Source organism: Castanea sativa, chromosome 6, assembly GCF_040712315.1.
Source record: "Castanea sativa cultivar Marrone di Chiusa Pesio chromosome 6, ASM4071231v1".
In the NCBI taxonomy this organism is placed as follows: Eukaryota; Viridiplantae; Streptophyta; class Magnoliopsida; order Fagales; family Fagaceae; genus Castanea; species Castanea sativa.
Window position 1 is genome coordinate 43364948 of NC_134018.1, and position 16373 is coordinate 43381320.

General features: G+C 40.3%; 1 protein-coding gene across 1 annotated transcript; it reads left to right on the top strand.

The window, feature by feature from the left end:
* The first annotated feature begins 13172 nt into the window (after nucleotides 1-13172).
* Nucleotides 13173-15659, top strand: LOC142638516 (1-aminocyclopropane-1-carboxylate oxidase 1). Its single transcript, XM_075812547.1, has 2 exons — nucleotides 13173-14141; nucleotides 15140-15659. The coding sequence occupies exons 1-2, from the start codon at nucleotides 13320-13322 to the stop codon at nucleotides 15449-15451; spliced, it is 1134 nt and encodes a 377-aa protein (XP_075668662.1). The 5' UTR covers nucleotides 13173-13319; the 3' UTR covers nucleotides 15452-15659.
* The last annotated feature ends 714 nt before the right edge of the window (nucleotides 15660-16373 follow it).

A 16373-nucleotide genomic window follows, 5' to 3' on the forward strand; every position in this document is an offset into this window, starting at 1 on the left:
TTTGCAAATGACTTGGTCTAACATTTGCTAATTTAAAGTATGTATGACTCTGTATCATATGCTCATTCCTTTCTTTGTGAGAATATTTCTTATCCATTTTTTGGATCCCATTTTTGTTTTTTCTACGCATCATGTATCTTGTTAACAAAGAAACTAAACAAAGATATTTTTTCCTATAAAATAAACAAAGATATTTTTAAACAAACATGCGATTTTTTTTATAAAAAAAAATACAAGAATGTGATAAAATAAAAGATTATACTTTAAGCCCAATCCTGAGATGGGCTAAGAGGTGTTTCTAGCCTAGGCCCAGCGGGTCCTTGAGTTGCTTGACTCTTGAGACCATATACATAACCCAAACAAGGTTTCATCTCACTTGACATAAAAAGTAACAACCGATCACCTCTTGGCGAAGAGTTCAAGGATAAAGATTGATGATGCGAAGAAAATCAGTAGACTGGATGCTCCAAACTTGAAAGGACTACTTGCTGGTCTGGAAAAGAAAGAAAAGCGATCAAGGGTGACCGGGGTCGCCGGCCAAGAACCCTCCGATGGCAAAGTTAGTTTTCTCTCTATATTTTTGGAGTTCCAACTTTTTGGGAAATGTAGAACGTACCTTTTTCTGGTTTGAATGGATGTTTATATAGTGTCCTAGAAACAATTATCGAGCTTGTAACCTCCCCTGAATTTGAGGAGGTGCGAGGGTTCAAGGATAACTTCCACAACCATTTAGGAGTTATATTTTCTCATATAACGGTCACCGGAAGTTATGCGTATGTTACGAAGTGGTGACATGTCCTCAGAAATTTACCTAAGTGTAAAGGGCTCGTCCAAGGGTCCTTTTGTTGTATATACCTTGCTTCTAAAGGAGGTTGTTTCTCTTATGGACGAACCCCTTCAGGACGAGGTTGATAGCTTCCCTAGGACGAGTAGATGCCGTTGTGCCAAATTCGACTGCGGGTGTGGATGACCATGGACGGTCTGGAGTATTTCATTCCTCATCAGTTGCCCCTTCGTCCAGGAGTCATTCAGCATATCACTAAACTTCAGGACAAGTTTTCCAAGAACATTGTTATTATTATTATTTTATTTTCTATTTTATTTGTTTTTCAGGCAGCATGCCGCGTGTCATGCTTACATAGGTGACTGGTCACGTCGATTTACCTCCTCGAGGCAGATGCCACGTGTCGCTTTCTTATTGGTCTCGTCATTGTGAATACCAAGACTTTTCTACCTATAAATAGTGGTTTCCCTCTCGCGCCCCTCTCATTTTTTTAGATTTTCTATTTTGACACTTCTCGTCCGTCGCCTCGTCTAGGAGTGTTCTCAGCGTCCTTAGTATCTTTCTTCTAGAGCCAGGTATTCGCCTTACTCTCACTCTCAGGCTTTCCTTTTTAAGCTTTAGGACATCTGAAATAGCTACCTGTTCGTCTAGCGACAGTATAGACAAGGCCATAGACGAGTATTGTGATTCTTCTAGCTGTAGCACTTCCGGTAACGATAGTAGTAGTAGTAGTAGTGGCCACACAACGGAGGAATATACCTCTGGTGTTCCTGAAATTCCCGCTGAAACCTTACAAGAAAATCTTAGGACGAGGGCAACCTCTAGAGCTGTTACCTCGATGAGCGTCCCGCCATCCTCCCCTTTGGACGAAGAAGAAACTGTGCATAGTTGTGCTATAGAAATTCCTTCTAAGACAGACGAGAAGAGGTTAGACGCTCTTAGGAGTTGGTTCCAAATCCCAGACGATCTGAATCCTATGTTAGCCGTCCAAGGGGAATGGTGTTGCCAACCCCGTTTAGGAATAGGTATTTACGAAGCTTATTTGCTAGGGGGGCTTAGATTACCTTTAAATGCCTTCGCTAGAGAATTACTCACTAGGCTGGGCTTGAGAGTTTGTCAGTTTAACCCTAACGCGTGGAGACTTATTGTTTCTATGCAAGTCTTATGGAGGGAGGTATTTAATGGGAACCGTCCTATCACCGTGGACGAGTTTCTATACTGTTATAAACCCTCTGAGATAAGTCAATCTTTAGGTTTTTATCAATTCACAGCTAGGGGCAATGATTGTAGGTTGATTTAGTCTTTGCCTTCATCTGACAGAAACTGGAAGACAGAATTTTTCTTTGTCTCTAGTTTCTGGGCGGGGCATCCTATTGAGGTTGGTAGAGATGCATTTGCCCCTTATACTGGAGAGTTAAAGAACTTTCGTCAAGAAGGTATGTTATGTTTTTCCTTCATTCTCTTTTTATTTGTTTTGTTATATTTTATCTTTATACAGTTGTCTAACCTTAATTTTTCTCTCTTTTTCTCAGCTGTTAGACGTCCTTCTCTAAGTAAGTTTCACCGTGACCGCGTCCATAGAGCTCGTCTACACTCCGAGAGAAATTTTCACTCGTTGGTGACTCTTCGACGCTTGCACAAGTGGGGACTTGGCGCTAATCCATCTGCTGAAGCCCTTGCGCACGAACAAACTGTTCGTAGACGTGAGTGCTTTTCTTACTTGAATTTTGAAATTTTTTTTAATATATATATATATATATATATATATATATATATATATATATGTACATGTATTTTTCAAGAATGGCAACCATGAAAGAAAACAAAGGAAAGGAAGTGATTAAGGAGACGACCAGACTTGAGGTTCAATCTCAGCCTCGTCCTGCTGCTAGAGACAAAAGGAAAAGCTTGTCCAAAAACTTGGACTTGGGAAGCTTACCCAGTCGTCAGGGGAAGAAGACCAAGCATGGGTCGTCCAGTGCTGAAACTGCTAAGTCTGACCCTCCTTCCTCTTTGCCGTCCATCACAGTTGTTGATGTTGACTCGTCTACGCCCGTTGACGTTACTTCGTCCAAAACCCATGCTCCCACTTCGTCCGAGCCTCCTCAAAGGATTTCTATAAACTTATTGGAGAATGAGGATTTGGCCTGGGAATGGTTTCAAGAGGCTGTAATAGGTGAGGACATGGCTGCGTGCTACGATATGTCTTTGAAGGAATTTGGGCACTCCGGTGTCCACGATCTTTTTAAGGTGAGCACCTTTGTCTCGTCTTGCTTTAGCAATGTTATCTATTGTCATTTTTATCTCTTGAGCCTTTTTATCTTCTATGTAGGCAATGTCGAAATTCATAGCTGCGTCCAGGCAGGCCATGGAGATGGACAAGACGAGGATCCTTCTTGAAAAAAGAATAGAGGAGATTAAAGGCGACTGCAAAACTTGGGCCGAGGTGGCGAATAAGGCCAAGGACGAGGTTAAAGGGTTGAACACTTTAGTGGGGGAGCTGAAATCTGATGCTACTAAGAAGGACGATCATCTTGACCTTCTTCAAAAGAAGAACGACAAGCTAAGTTCCCTTCTTAAGAAGGCTAAAGACGATGCAGTGGAGGAGTTCAAAGCGTCCAAGGAGTTTACAAACTTGTTGGACACCAACTATGCAGTAGGGTTTGAAGATTTCAGAATGGATGCTATAGAAAACTTTCCTGGTGTTGACTTTAGCACTATTAAACTCAACATTGGCGTTGCTACAAGTTCTCTCCTCCAAACAGGCTCAAACGATGTTAATATTGAGAATGATGCCACTACAAAGCCATCTCAAGATGACCCCAATGTTGATGCCCCTCCTTGAAGACAAAATGTTTAACTTAGAATGCTATTGTTGTTCTGTTGTTCTTTTAGTTTGGTCCATTGTTTTTTTGGACCCTTATTAAGATGTATTTGAGTACAATTATCTCGTTCAAGGTGTTATGGACGAGTTTATTAACAATTGTCTTTTAAGGCTTATTTTGTAAGGGTTTTTGGACGGTGGTCGTCTACCCTCTTTAGACTTTAATGAATATTTACTTTTATTCATTATTTATTATATGGACGAGTTTTTCCACTATTTTCATCATTAATGTCATTGGCTTTTAAACAGTCTGTGTGCTAAGTGTTGAATGGTCGTCCATGCGATTTTCTTATGGACGACCCACCTAAGCATGGACGTCTTTGTTAGCCATTCAAATTTTTCCAAGTGTAACTCGTCTTAGGACGACAATGATGACCTCGCCAGTCTTTTACCTTATCCTTTGGGCAATTACCGCTCGTCTTCTTGCAAGATGCTTATAATGTTTTTCTCGTCCTAAAACATTGAGACGTCTTGGCTAGATGCTCGTCTTTGGAACTTTATACTTTAACGTATGCCTTTTTCGTGTCTATCTACTTCTTAGACGAGTATGCCTTAGCTTATTTCTTTGCTTTATCCTCATTTCGAGGAAAGCTTAGACGAGTATGCCTTAACTTATTTTTTGCTTTATCCTCATTTCGAGGAAAGTTTATGAACGTTACATCCCTGCGTCTAGAAATTTTCATTCGTCCTAGGCTTTTGCCCCCTTGTGGGTATTGTTATGGAAACTAGATTTATGCATAAAATACACTGGAAATCCAAAACATATTATTATATAAACATTGCTCACAAATATGGCATTTGCCTAGAAGCTAGTGCTTTACGAAAATACTTAGTATCTGGAGACGGTGCAAAAGTTTAAGAACTAGTGCACTTTTTATTCTTACAACACACCATAATAGCAATAAGAACACAACAGTAGATATGGGTAAACACATAGGACATAGTTGTAACCGATCATGGACATCAACCTCGTCTTTGCTTCCCCTCGTCCCAGCTTATTACTGATAGTACCTCCTCAGGTGCTCCACGTTCCAAGGATGCTCTAACTTTCGTCCATCTAAAGATTCTAAGTAGTACGACCCTTGCCTCTTGCAGTTGATTACCCTGTAAGGTCCCTCCCAATTGGGTCCCAATTTTCCATGAGCTGGATTCCTAATTGCCAAGGAAACTATTTTGAGAACGAGGTCCCCAACACTAAATCGCCTGGGTTTCACCATGGCATCATGCTGTCTAGCCATAAGATTCTTGTATCTTGCTGTCCTTTGCTCTGCATCCATTCTTACCTCTTCAATGAGATCGAGATCAAGACGAAGTTGTTCCTCATTTCCTCTCTCCTGATACTTCATCACTCGATGGTTAGCCATATGAACTTCAGTCGGTATGACGGCTTCACTTCCATAGGCTTGCTTAAAGGGGGTTTCTCCTGTCGGAGTTCTTACAGTTGTCCTGTAGGCCCAAAGAACACCTAGTGACTCGTCTGGCCATATCCCTTTTGCCCCATTCGAACTGAGTCTTGATGATTTTCAACAGGGATCGGTTCGCTACTTCTGCTTGTCCATTCACCTGTGGATGGGAGGGTGAGGAATAGTGATTCTTGATTCTAAAATGTTCGTAAAAGTTCCTGAAGGGTGCGTTGTTAAACTGACGTCCGTTATCTGATACTAGTACCCTGGGTACTCCAAACCGATATAGAATATTCTTCCAAACAAAATTTTTGACATTTTGCTGAGTGATTTTTGCCAGAGGTTCGGCCTCCACCCACTTGGTAAAGTAATCAATCCCTACTACCAAAAACTTCATTTGTTTGGTTCCCATGGGAAAAGGACCTAGGATATCCAGTCTCCATTGTGCAAAGGGTCATAGGGCCATCATTGGAGTCTGGTACTCTGACTGCTGTCTAGGGACGTTGCTATAGCGCTGACACTGGTCACACACCTTGACATAGGCCTTAGCATCTGCTTGGATCGTAGGCTAGTAGTAGCCTGCACGGACGACCTTATGGACAAGCGATTTTGCTCCTGAGTGATTTCCACATGCTCCTTCATGAACTTCCCTCAAAACATAATTTGACTCGTCCGGAGCCAGGCACCTTAGGTAGGACTGAGAAAAGCTTCGCTTGTATAGTACTTCGTTTATGAGAACATACTTGGCTGCCCTGACCCTTAGTTTCCTTGCCTCGTTCTTGTCTTCTGGAAGCCTTCCATTCTTAAGATAGAGTACTATTGGACTCATCCAATTTTCTCCCCTTCCTATATGCTATATATCTGGGAGGTCTTTACTCGGCATGTATTGGATTCTATCGTACGAGTCCATAATTCCTCCTCCTGAAACTGCTTTCGCCAAGGCATCTGCTTCTATATTTTCGTCCCTTAGGATTTGGACAAAACTCACTTCTGTAAACTTCTGGGCAAGCTGTCTCACTTTGCTTAGGTATTTCTTCATCCGATCTTCCTTAGCATTACACATTCCATTTACTTGGTTGATGACAAGCTGTGAATCTCCTTTGACTATTATCGACTCCGCCCCTAGGAACTTAGCCAATTCCAGTCCTTTGAGTAAGCTTCGTACTCAGCCTCGTTATTGGTGGTTTGGTACTGTAGACTAGTAGCGTACTCCAGCTTATCACCCTCTGGGGATTTGAGTATGACTCCAATTCCTCCTGCATATAGTGTGGATGATCCGTCTACATTGATAACCCACCTTTCAACTCCCTTGTCTTTGTCCAACTTGTCCTGGCTGGAGGTGAACTCTGCAATGAAATCTGCTAATGCCTGCACCTTTATCGCGCTCCTTGGATGGTATCTGACGTCAAACTTGCTAAGTTTCACAGCCTACTGTATTAGTCATCCAGCAGCTTCCAACTTGTTAATCACCTTCTTTACGGGATGATCTGTTAGGACGTTGATAATGTGAGCTTGGAAATAATGCCTCAGCTTCCTAGAAGCCGTAATCAAGGCAAAAGCTAGCTTCTCCATCATCGGGTATTGTCCTTCCGCTCCTCTCAACGCACGGCTTGTATAATAAACTGGTTTCTGGATTCTCCCTTCTTCTCTGACCAACGCTGAGCTTACCGCGTGTAGAGACACTGCCAAATATAAATACAGTTCTTCTCCAAGTACAGATGGACTTAGCAATGGCGCTGTCATAAGGTAAGCCTTCAAGTCTTGGAAGGCCCTTTGACACTCATCCGTCCACTCAAATGCCTTCTTGAGGACTTTAAAGAATGGCAAACACTTGTCAGTAGCTTTTGATACAAACCTGTTAAGTGCGGCAACTCATCCGGTAAGAGACTGGACTTCTTTGATGTTCTTCGGTGGCTCCATATTCAATATCGCCTGGATTTTGTCTAGATTTGCCTCAATTCCCTTGTGCGAAACCATGAACCCCAAGAACTTCCCCGACGAGACTCCGAAAGCACACTTGTTTAGATTTAATTTCATGTTATACCGCCGAAGTGTATCAAAAGTCTCTTGAAGGTCGTCCAGATGATTTCCCTCGTCCAGGCTCTTGACCAGCATATCATCCACATAAATCTCTATATTTCGCCCGATTTGAGGACGAAACATGTGGTTAACCAGTCTTTGGTAAGTCACCCCTTCGTTCTTTAAACCGAAAGGCATTACTTTGTAGCAAAACAACCATTGGCTTGTAATGAATGAGGTTTTTTCTTGATCCGCCTCGTCCATCTTTATCTGGTTGTAGCCTGAGAAGGCGTCCATAAAGCTCAGCAACCTGTGACCTGCCGTCGAGTCCACCAGCTGGTCAATGCATGGCAATGGGTAATTATCCTTCGGGCAAGCTTTGTTTAAGTCAGTAAAGTCCACGCACATCTGCCATTTTCTGTTGGCTTTCTTTACCAAGACTCCGTTCGCTAACCAATCTGGATAATAAACTTCTCGGATGAACTGCGCAGTAATCAACTTTTGGACTTCATCTTTGATGGCATTGTCTCGCTCAAGAGCAAAAACTCTCTTCTTCTGACGCACTGGCTTGGAATAGGGACACACATTCAGGCTGTGAGTAATAACACTTGGATCAATACCAAGCATGTCCTCATGACTCCATGCAAAGATATCGACACTTTTCTTCAAAAACTGGACCAAAGCATACTTTGCCTCTTCTTCCATGCTCACCCCAATTCTAGTAAACTTCTCAGGGCTGCTCTCGTCCAAAGGAACGTCTTCTAAAACCTTAGTGGGTTCCGCTGCGATCCTTCTCTCGTCTATACTCATTGCCTGTACATGCTCATCTATCACCAGCATGGCTAGGTAGCACTCTTTGGCAGCCAACTGATCTCCTTGTACTTGGTCCACTTCGTGCTCGGTTAGGAATTTGATGGACAAGTGGTAGGTAAAGGTTACCGCCTTCCAACTATTCAGAGTCGGTCTTCCAATAATAGCGTTATATGACAATGCACAATTAACAACAAGAAAATTTACCTCTTTGGTTATCTGCTGTGGATACGCTCCAACCACCACTGGTAATGTGATGGTGCCCACTGGTTGCACCTTCATTCCTCCAAATCCCACCAATGGTGAATTCACTGGTCGAAACTGATCTTGTCCTAGCCTCATTTGCTGGAAGACGAGGTAATACAGAATGTCCGCAGAACTGCCATTGTCTATCAACACCCTCCTAGTCATGTAGTCAGCAATGAGTAGGGTGATAACTATCGCGTCATCATGTGGGTGGTGAAGTCGTCCCACGTCCTCATCTGTGAACGTAATGGCCTCCTCATCTGCTTCCCTTGTCCTGGGAGGTTGTCTAGACAGCTGGACGTTTTGCACCACTTTCAGGTATGTCTTCCTCGACCTGGATGAATGCGCTGTCGAGGTTCCTCCCATAATTACTCTTATCTCTCCTAATGGGGGTCGTGGTGACTCCTCCACCTTAGCCTTCAGTTTCTCGTCTCTCTGGTCTCGTCCAAGGAAATTCCTTAACTTTCCTTATCTGATGAGATTCTCTATCTGCTGCTTCAAATCAAAGCACTCGTCCATGTCATGCCTGAGGTCTTTGTGAAAGCGGCAATACTTGTTCCTGTTGCGCTTGTTAGGATCTCTTTTCATCTTATCCGGCCACTTTAAAGGCAGATCATCCTTGATCTGCATAAGTACCTGCTCTAGTGGCATACTCAGGGGTGTGTATTGCTGATTCATTGCTGAGGAACTTGCCTTCTTGCCATCCTTGTCTTTTTTCTCTTCCGTATAGCCTTTTTTGGACGAGGGCCCTGATCTGAGTAACGCTGGTGGCCTGCTTCCAAGCACTCTGCTTTCTTTCTCTTCTTGGATATGATAGCGTCCTCAGCATTCATGAAATTCTGGGCCGAATGGACGAGTTCAGCCATAGTCTGTGGTTCCTGCTCGTAGAGTTTATGGATGAACAAGTTAGAGTTGACCCCATTGTGGAAGGCGGCCAATAACAACTTGTCGTCCATTTTATCCACTGTCAAGGCTTCTCTATTGAATTGGGTAATGAAAGACCGCAAACTTTCATTTTCCCCTTACTCTATAGTTAGCAAACTAGAAGAGGAACGCTTGTGACGTTGCCCTCCAATGAAATTTTTGACGAACAACTTACTCAATTCCTCGAATGAGCCCACGGAGTTTGGGAGTATTTTGCTGAACCACACCCGTGCTGGTCCCTTAAGTGTGGTAGGGAAAGCTATGCACATAATCTCGTCTGGGACCCCTTGAAGGTGCATGGTCGTCTTGAAAGTAGCAATGTGATCACACGGGTCACGATTTTCATCATACGAATCCAAGGAAGGCATTTTGAACTTCGGAGGTAAGGGTGACTGTTGATTGAAGCCGTGAAAGGGGAGTCCGTTCGGTGAACTAAATCATCCACTGGGTTCGCCCGCCTCATGTTCTCTCTCATCTCATCCATGGCTTTTCTCATCTGGTCCATCTCCCTCTTCAAGTGTGGCACTCTTCTTGAAGCAGTACCCTTTGTCTGATTTTCGGACTCAACATTTTCTCCTCCACCTTCCTGACTCTGGGTTCATCCTTCCGCGTGCCCATTATGGCGCTGCCTCCTTAGATTGATCTCCCTATTCAACTCCTGATTCTGACGAGTCAACTCCGCCATAACGGCAGCCATGGACTGTATATGTTGAACAGAAGGCGGTTGCATGACAGGCGCTGATTGACGATCGCGGAGGGGATTACTAGAAGCATCCCTACTCCCCTGATGGCCTGGGCTGGTAGCCCTTGATCTTGTTCGAACCATTCAGCCTTTTATCTGGGAAAGGCTAATCGTTGAAAACAGAACAAATATTCGAATGAAAAGGACAATCTGCCTTAGTTTCTTTCCCACAGACGGCGCCAACTGACGATGCGAAGAAAATCAGTAGACTGGATGCTCCAAACTTGAAAGGACTACTTGCTGGTCTGAAAAAGAAAGAAAAGCGATCAAGGGTGACCGGGGTCGCTAGCCAAGAACCCTCCAATGGCAAAGTTAGTTTTCTCTCTATATTTTTGGAGTTTCAACTTTTTGGGAAATGTAGAACGTACCTTTTTCTGGTCTGAATGGATGTTTATATAGTGTCCTAGGAACAGTTATTGGGCTTGTAACCTCCCCTGGATTTGAGGAGGTGCGAGAGTTCAAGGATAATTTCCACAACCATTTAGGAGTTATATTTTCTCATATAACAGTCACCGGAAGTTATGCGTATGTTACGGAGTGGTGACATGTCCTCAAGAATTTACTTAAGTGTAAAGGGCTCGTCCAGGGGTCCTTTTGTTGTATATACCTTGCTTCTAAAGGAGGTTGTTCCTCTTATGGACGAACCCCTTCAGGACGAGGTTGATAGCTTCCCTAGGACGAGTAGATGTCGTTGTGCCAAATTCGACTGTGGGTGTGGATGACCATGGACGGTCTGGAGTATTTCATTCCTCATCAAAGACAAATGTCCAAACACCCAAGCGAGCACGCCCAATCTAAGACCGAAGAACTCTTAGGAGCTCGATTATCAAATTCTTTTTAAACTTGTTATAAGCGTCGGAGAAAAGTCTACCCATCAAATTAACATTTAATGATCTAATCTATCATCACTCATTTTGCATATATACAAAATAACATCTTTATTATACATTTGCGGTACAGGCGTTTTATTAACCCATCCCCTCGTTTGACTTGAGGGGATGGTTTGTTGTCAAAATTTCCTTATTCATGGAAAATTGCCAATCCTTAAAATAAATCTAAATATATGATATACCCCCATTACTTGAGGAAAGAAGGTGTGTTCATCATAACTGTTGGATATGTTCTTAGTGAAAGCATTACAAATCCTAAGAACCAACTTGATTTTCACAATGGCTCTTGTGATTAATCATGTTAGAGATATCTTAACTTAATAGCGTAAGTTCAAGCGCAATCTTTCTATATGTGCAAATCAAGTATCTTACTTGTACTAGAAGTTTGTTAGGCTAAGATTTAGCCTCTCTATATATATATGTGTGTGTGTGTGTTAGAAAGTAGGTTGTTTCAAACTTTCAATCAACCAAGTTTGAACCTAAATAGATTATAGCTTTTATCTGAAAGATAGATTATAGCTAGCTTTAATTACGGGGATTACAATTTAGATACTGAATTAGATGTTGAAGTTGAATTTATTTGATCAGGAATTCCATATTTCCATATCAACTAGTAATGACACTTTGAGTCTAATTATTTTGGTTTTCAGGTTGTTGACCAATCAATTCTACAATTGTCAATTTCACCATTCCTTCCGAGAATATAATCAATGCGGAAATTCTCTAAGCAAGATATGAGATACCATCAACTTAATATGTTGTAATATTTGACCAAACACCGAATAACTTTTTGTTTTAATTGGCCTCTCAATGATATTTTAGACTTATATGCTACAATTTCGTGTTCCTCGTTGATTAATTGGACAAAATATAAATAAATAAAAAATGCTGGTCCCTCTGTTTTTTTTTCTAAATTAAGAGTAGTCTCTGAATTGAATCAGTACTTAGTTGCTTGCCACACCAAAAATAAATAAATAAATATAAATATTTGAAAAATTCAAAGGATATATTCTATAGATAATGCTGAACTATATATGCACCTATGACCTAGCACATGCTTTCGTCCACAAATCATAATAATAGTGTCCATCCGTGCAACTAAAATCTGCCATCAGCAGGAGCTAGACACAACTTTCCCTCACAACAAGGGAGCAGACTGCCGCTACATCTGCAAAAAGTTACGAATTTTTTGGACTAACAAAATTAGAATAAATTACATGCTGCATTGCATTCCACCACAGTTGTTTTGATCTAGATAAAATTCTAACCAAAAAGAAAGCAGCAATTCATTTTACCCGATTGTAATTAATAGTTACAGCTTACTTGAGTTCATAAAAAACTAAAAATAAAAAGTTACAGCTTACTTGCATTCCCATGCACAACCTCATCTTGGATCAAAGCTGGATTTACCACAAACTATTAAATTATCCTTCTTCTTTTCCACTGTTAGTGTGTGTTTACAAGCCTCTTTGAATACCGATTAATTCATAAATAAATTTAATTCTATATATATATATATATAATTGGATATTTTTAGAGAAAAAATCAGTTAGAATGACACCGAGATATAGATTAGAAGATTTAAACATCATGGATCACTTGAGATTTTGAAAAATAAAGAAAAAGAGATGCTTTTTCTTATAGAGCTTTCATAGGAGCTTCCAACTCTTTTTGAAAATAGATTATTTGATATGTACAACTTACATTTCAAATTTTTTTTAAATAGATTATTTGGAAAAAAAAAATTGAACTTTAAAAAAGTTGAAAATCTGGAGAGAAAAAAAAGTTGATTCAAACTGATTCAAATTCATTCATCTACTATTACAATTTTTGTTACAATTTTGATGTGATCAGTTATGAATAGTTGTTTATCACTTATACATAGACTAACTACTTTTTTCTCATTAAGCATAAATCAACTCATCATAATTACGATAAAAATTTTGTTTTTACCTACTTTTTTTCTTGTTCTCTTTCAGGATTTAAAAGACATAAAATCTAGTACCACAAAAAAATTATGCAACTCTTGCCAATTATATGCGTAAAAAACTTTAGGTAGTAGGTTCATGTGAAAATAATAAGCAACTTATCACAATCTCTCATACTACAAATTGTGATTTTTTTTTTTTTTTAGTTAATGTGTGCCCTAAGGGCACACATTAAACAATCCATTTTTAGAAACATTTTTTCGAGAATTGAAAAAATTTGTCAATACTTTTTCAATTCTCAAAAAAATATTAGCAAAAACTATTAATCATTGTGTGAATAGCAAAACTTTCTTTTTTTTAATATGTAATTCGAAAATTACTCTTGAAAAGAAGGAAAGGAATGTTAAAGCAGTAACTTTTCTTTTCTTGGTAATGATGCAGTCTCCAATAATGCAAATGTAGCAACTTTGTAGTTTTTGGTAACTCAGATGGCCCACAAATGACACAACATACACTTGCCTAGCTTAACTCACATATGCCCTACACAAATATCATGGAAAGAAGAATTCTTATAATCTTTCTTGCTGTCCTGTCTGTACAACAAGTCTCATTTTGTGGTGTGTATATTTATATGCTACACAATCACATATCATCTTTCTTTCATTCTTTCTCTTTCAAAACAATCCATCATGACCTCCTCAACTCACAAGCACCAACCACATCAATTACCAAACATGTACGGCGCCACCGCAGCCCCGCCGCCTACGCCCTCGGCGCAGCCTAACATTCCCCTGTCCACGTCAGACGCCGCCGACGCACTCTCCATTCTCCTCCACCGCCTCCCCTCCCCCACTCTCACTCTCCCCACGCGCCGCTCACCCCCCGCCACGTGTGCCCCCACTCTCTCTCTTAATAACAGTACTGCAGCTGCTACTCTACTCGATGACCTGCTCTCCGCCTCGTCCCAACTCGGTTTCTTCCAACTCACCGATCATTCCCTCACTTCCCAACTCGCTCGCTCGGCCGAGTCTGACTCGCTCGCGCTCTTTGACCTTCCCAAGGACAAGAAAGAATCGTCGTTTCCCAAGAACTGGCCTTTCGGCTACGAAGTTAACGACGACGACGAGGACGAAGAACAACACGGCGAGTCGTTCCGCTTGGATTCGACGTGTTCGACTGAGTCAACCGAGTTGCCTCCTGCGTTGGACTCGTTGCGCGAGTTCACTCTTGCTATGGAGAAGCTCGGGGTGAGGATCGTTGAACTGCTTTGTAGTGCAGTGGGGTTTGAGAATCCTTTAAAGGAGGATCCGACCCGGTTTTGTTCACTTATGTGGATTACTGAAGGTGTACCCGGCAATAAACCGGTGTTATCGGGTGGGTTTTACCCGTATATTGTGGGCCTACAGTATCAAATCAGGTGCCAGAAGTATTCACTGTTGGCGGATTCGGGTTGGGTTTCTGTGTCGCCCCAAGTAGACTCGGTTATGGTAACGCTTGGTGACATTGCTCATGTGAGTTTTATATTTTGTATTTTACTTGGGAATAGCTTTGCACATTTACCCTATTAAACTACAACAAATCCATAACACAATTTTTGCGAGTTAAGCTTATCTTTCATTGAAAAAATTGTGACAAAATTTGTATTTTAGATTTTTTTTTTTTTTATATAGGGTATTTTAGACTTATTGTATTGATTATTACTACAACATTTCTAATATATATGCCACTTCCACAGGTTGACGAAATGAGCATATTGAAAATTGTAAATTTTTACAATAAATGAATCGATTTAGATGTGATAACAAAAATAAAAATAAAAAGTGAATATGTTGTAAGTTATTTTTTAATGATGGTTTTTTCTCAAAAGTTGTGTCTGATTAAAAAATAACATACATACAACATACAGATATAAACCTTAACTCAATTTATGCTTATTTTCCACCATGATTCTATTGGATGATATAGGATGATAAACATAATGAATATGCAAGCATAGATTAGATTTCCCAACATACTTTAATGTTGATTTGAATGATGAACCTGAAATAATGTTTTTTACTTTTTACGAATCTTGTTTTCCTATTATCACTGTATAAAATATGTTTATGACATGTTTGGAACAATTTAGTATGCTCATGTGTTAGCACGAAATGGCAAACTTAGGTACTAACCAAACTCAACAATGTGTTTACAGTGAACAATGAATCACAACAAGTGTTATATTTTTTCAAGGAAAATTAATTCAATAATGTGATTCATTGGTTCGTATTATTGAACTTAATTGAAAAATCTAAGGTGTACCTAAGTTTATTTGTGGATCATTTTGTTTTCTCCTCTAATGAAATTCTAGTTAGCAAGTTCAAATACTTCAGAAAGTCTTCAAAAGTAGTTGTTTGTATGTAGATTGTGGTGCATTGCATCTTAGAAGTTAGAACTTAGAACCATCTTAAGCTTTCTAACCAAGTCAAATTTGTTGGATTTTCTCCCAATTGGAATGAATGCATCACAGGTATGGAGCAATGGCAAGTTAAAGAAAGTGAGAGGGAGACCAGTGGCACATTTGGGAGATACCAACAACACTCGCTGCATATCGATGACTTTGCTGGTCACTCTTCCTACAGACAGTACAATTTCTCCTCTCCTACCCAAGCTAGTTGGTAGCAATGAGGATGAAATCGAAAAAGACGAAGAACAAAGTGATGGTAGCTCGGGCGAGCGGGAAGAGAGATTGTTCAACTCCTTTTCTTTCGAGGACTATGCTTGGAGAGTTTATCATGAACGCATCCTCTTCAAAGACCCACTTGATAGATATCGTATTTAGAAGTCTGAATTTGTTGTCACCTTTTGTGTTTCAGCATTCCCTATCAGCTGTTTTCTAATGATGTTAGAGTGATAGTACTACACATTATGCTTTCAGTTTTCAATTATGTTTATTAAAGAGATGTCATACAATGAAAGACATCATGTTATGAACTCAATTTGATTGATGAGAAAATACAATGAAAGTTGATCATTCTTTTTTTCTTCCAGATTTTGAATTTGTTCTAACATTCAGTCTTGGTTGGTTGTTCCTTACTGCTTAGTGAATTTAATGCAGATGTCTTTCCATCCCATGTACAATTTTTGAATCTTTAATTATTACCTTAACTAGAAAAATCTCTAATGGTTAAATAAGAGATTTGGGTTCAATTCTTATCTACACCAAAAATTAATTAGTATCTTAATCCAATAATAACGAGTTATCATTAAGAGCGGATACTATACGTTGAAACTCTCTCAATAAATAAATAAAATAAAAGTAAGAAACGCTTTAGCCATGAAAATTGAAACCTTCGTCAGCCCCCAAAAGTTGAAGAGCTCTCACATACATTTTTAGATGGGCAATAAGGCAGCTCATGCCCTCATATTTTTTAAAGTGGCGTCTTCAAACTTTGGGTGGCACTTGGGCCTTAGGTAGTAAACTGCCTCTCCTTTCCAATTGTTCCATTTTTGTCAAGCCCATCCTTTAATTTTCTCCCACTGTCAGACAATATCGGCTTTGTTTTTCGGCCCCTAGTCTTTTGGGCCTTCCTTCAGGGACCCTCATGCTTGTTCAAAGTCTTTGCCTTGTATATAAGTGTTGGCATAAGGCATTCGTTTCTAGACTATGGCTAGAGCATTTAGGAGCTCCTTGAGCTTAGTCATGGGCTTTGGTTGCAATCTCTTCAGCCATGGATGGAGTGGACGAGTTGGATTCTTAGTAT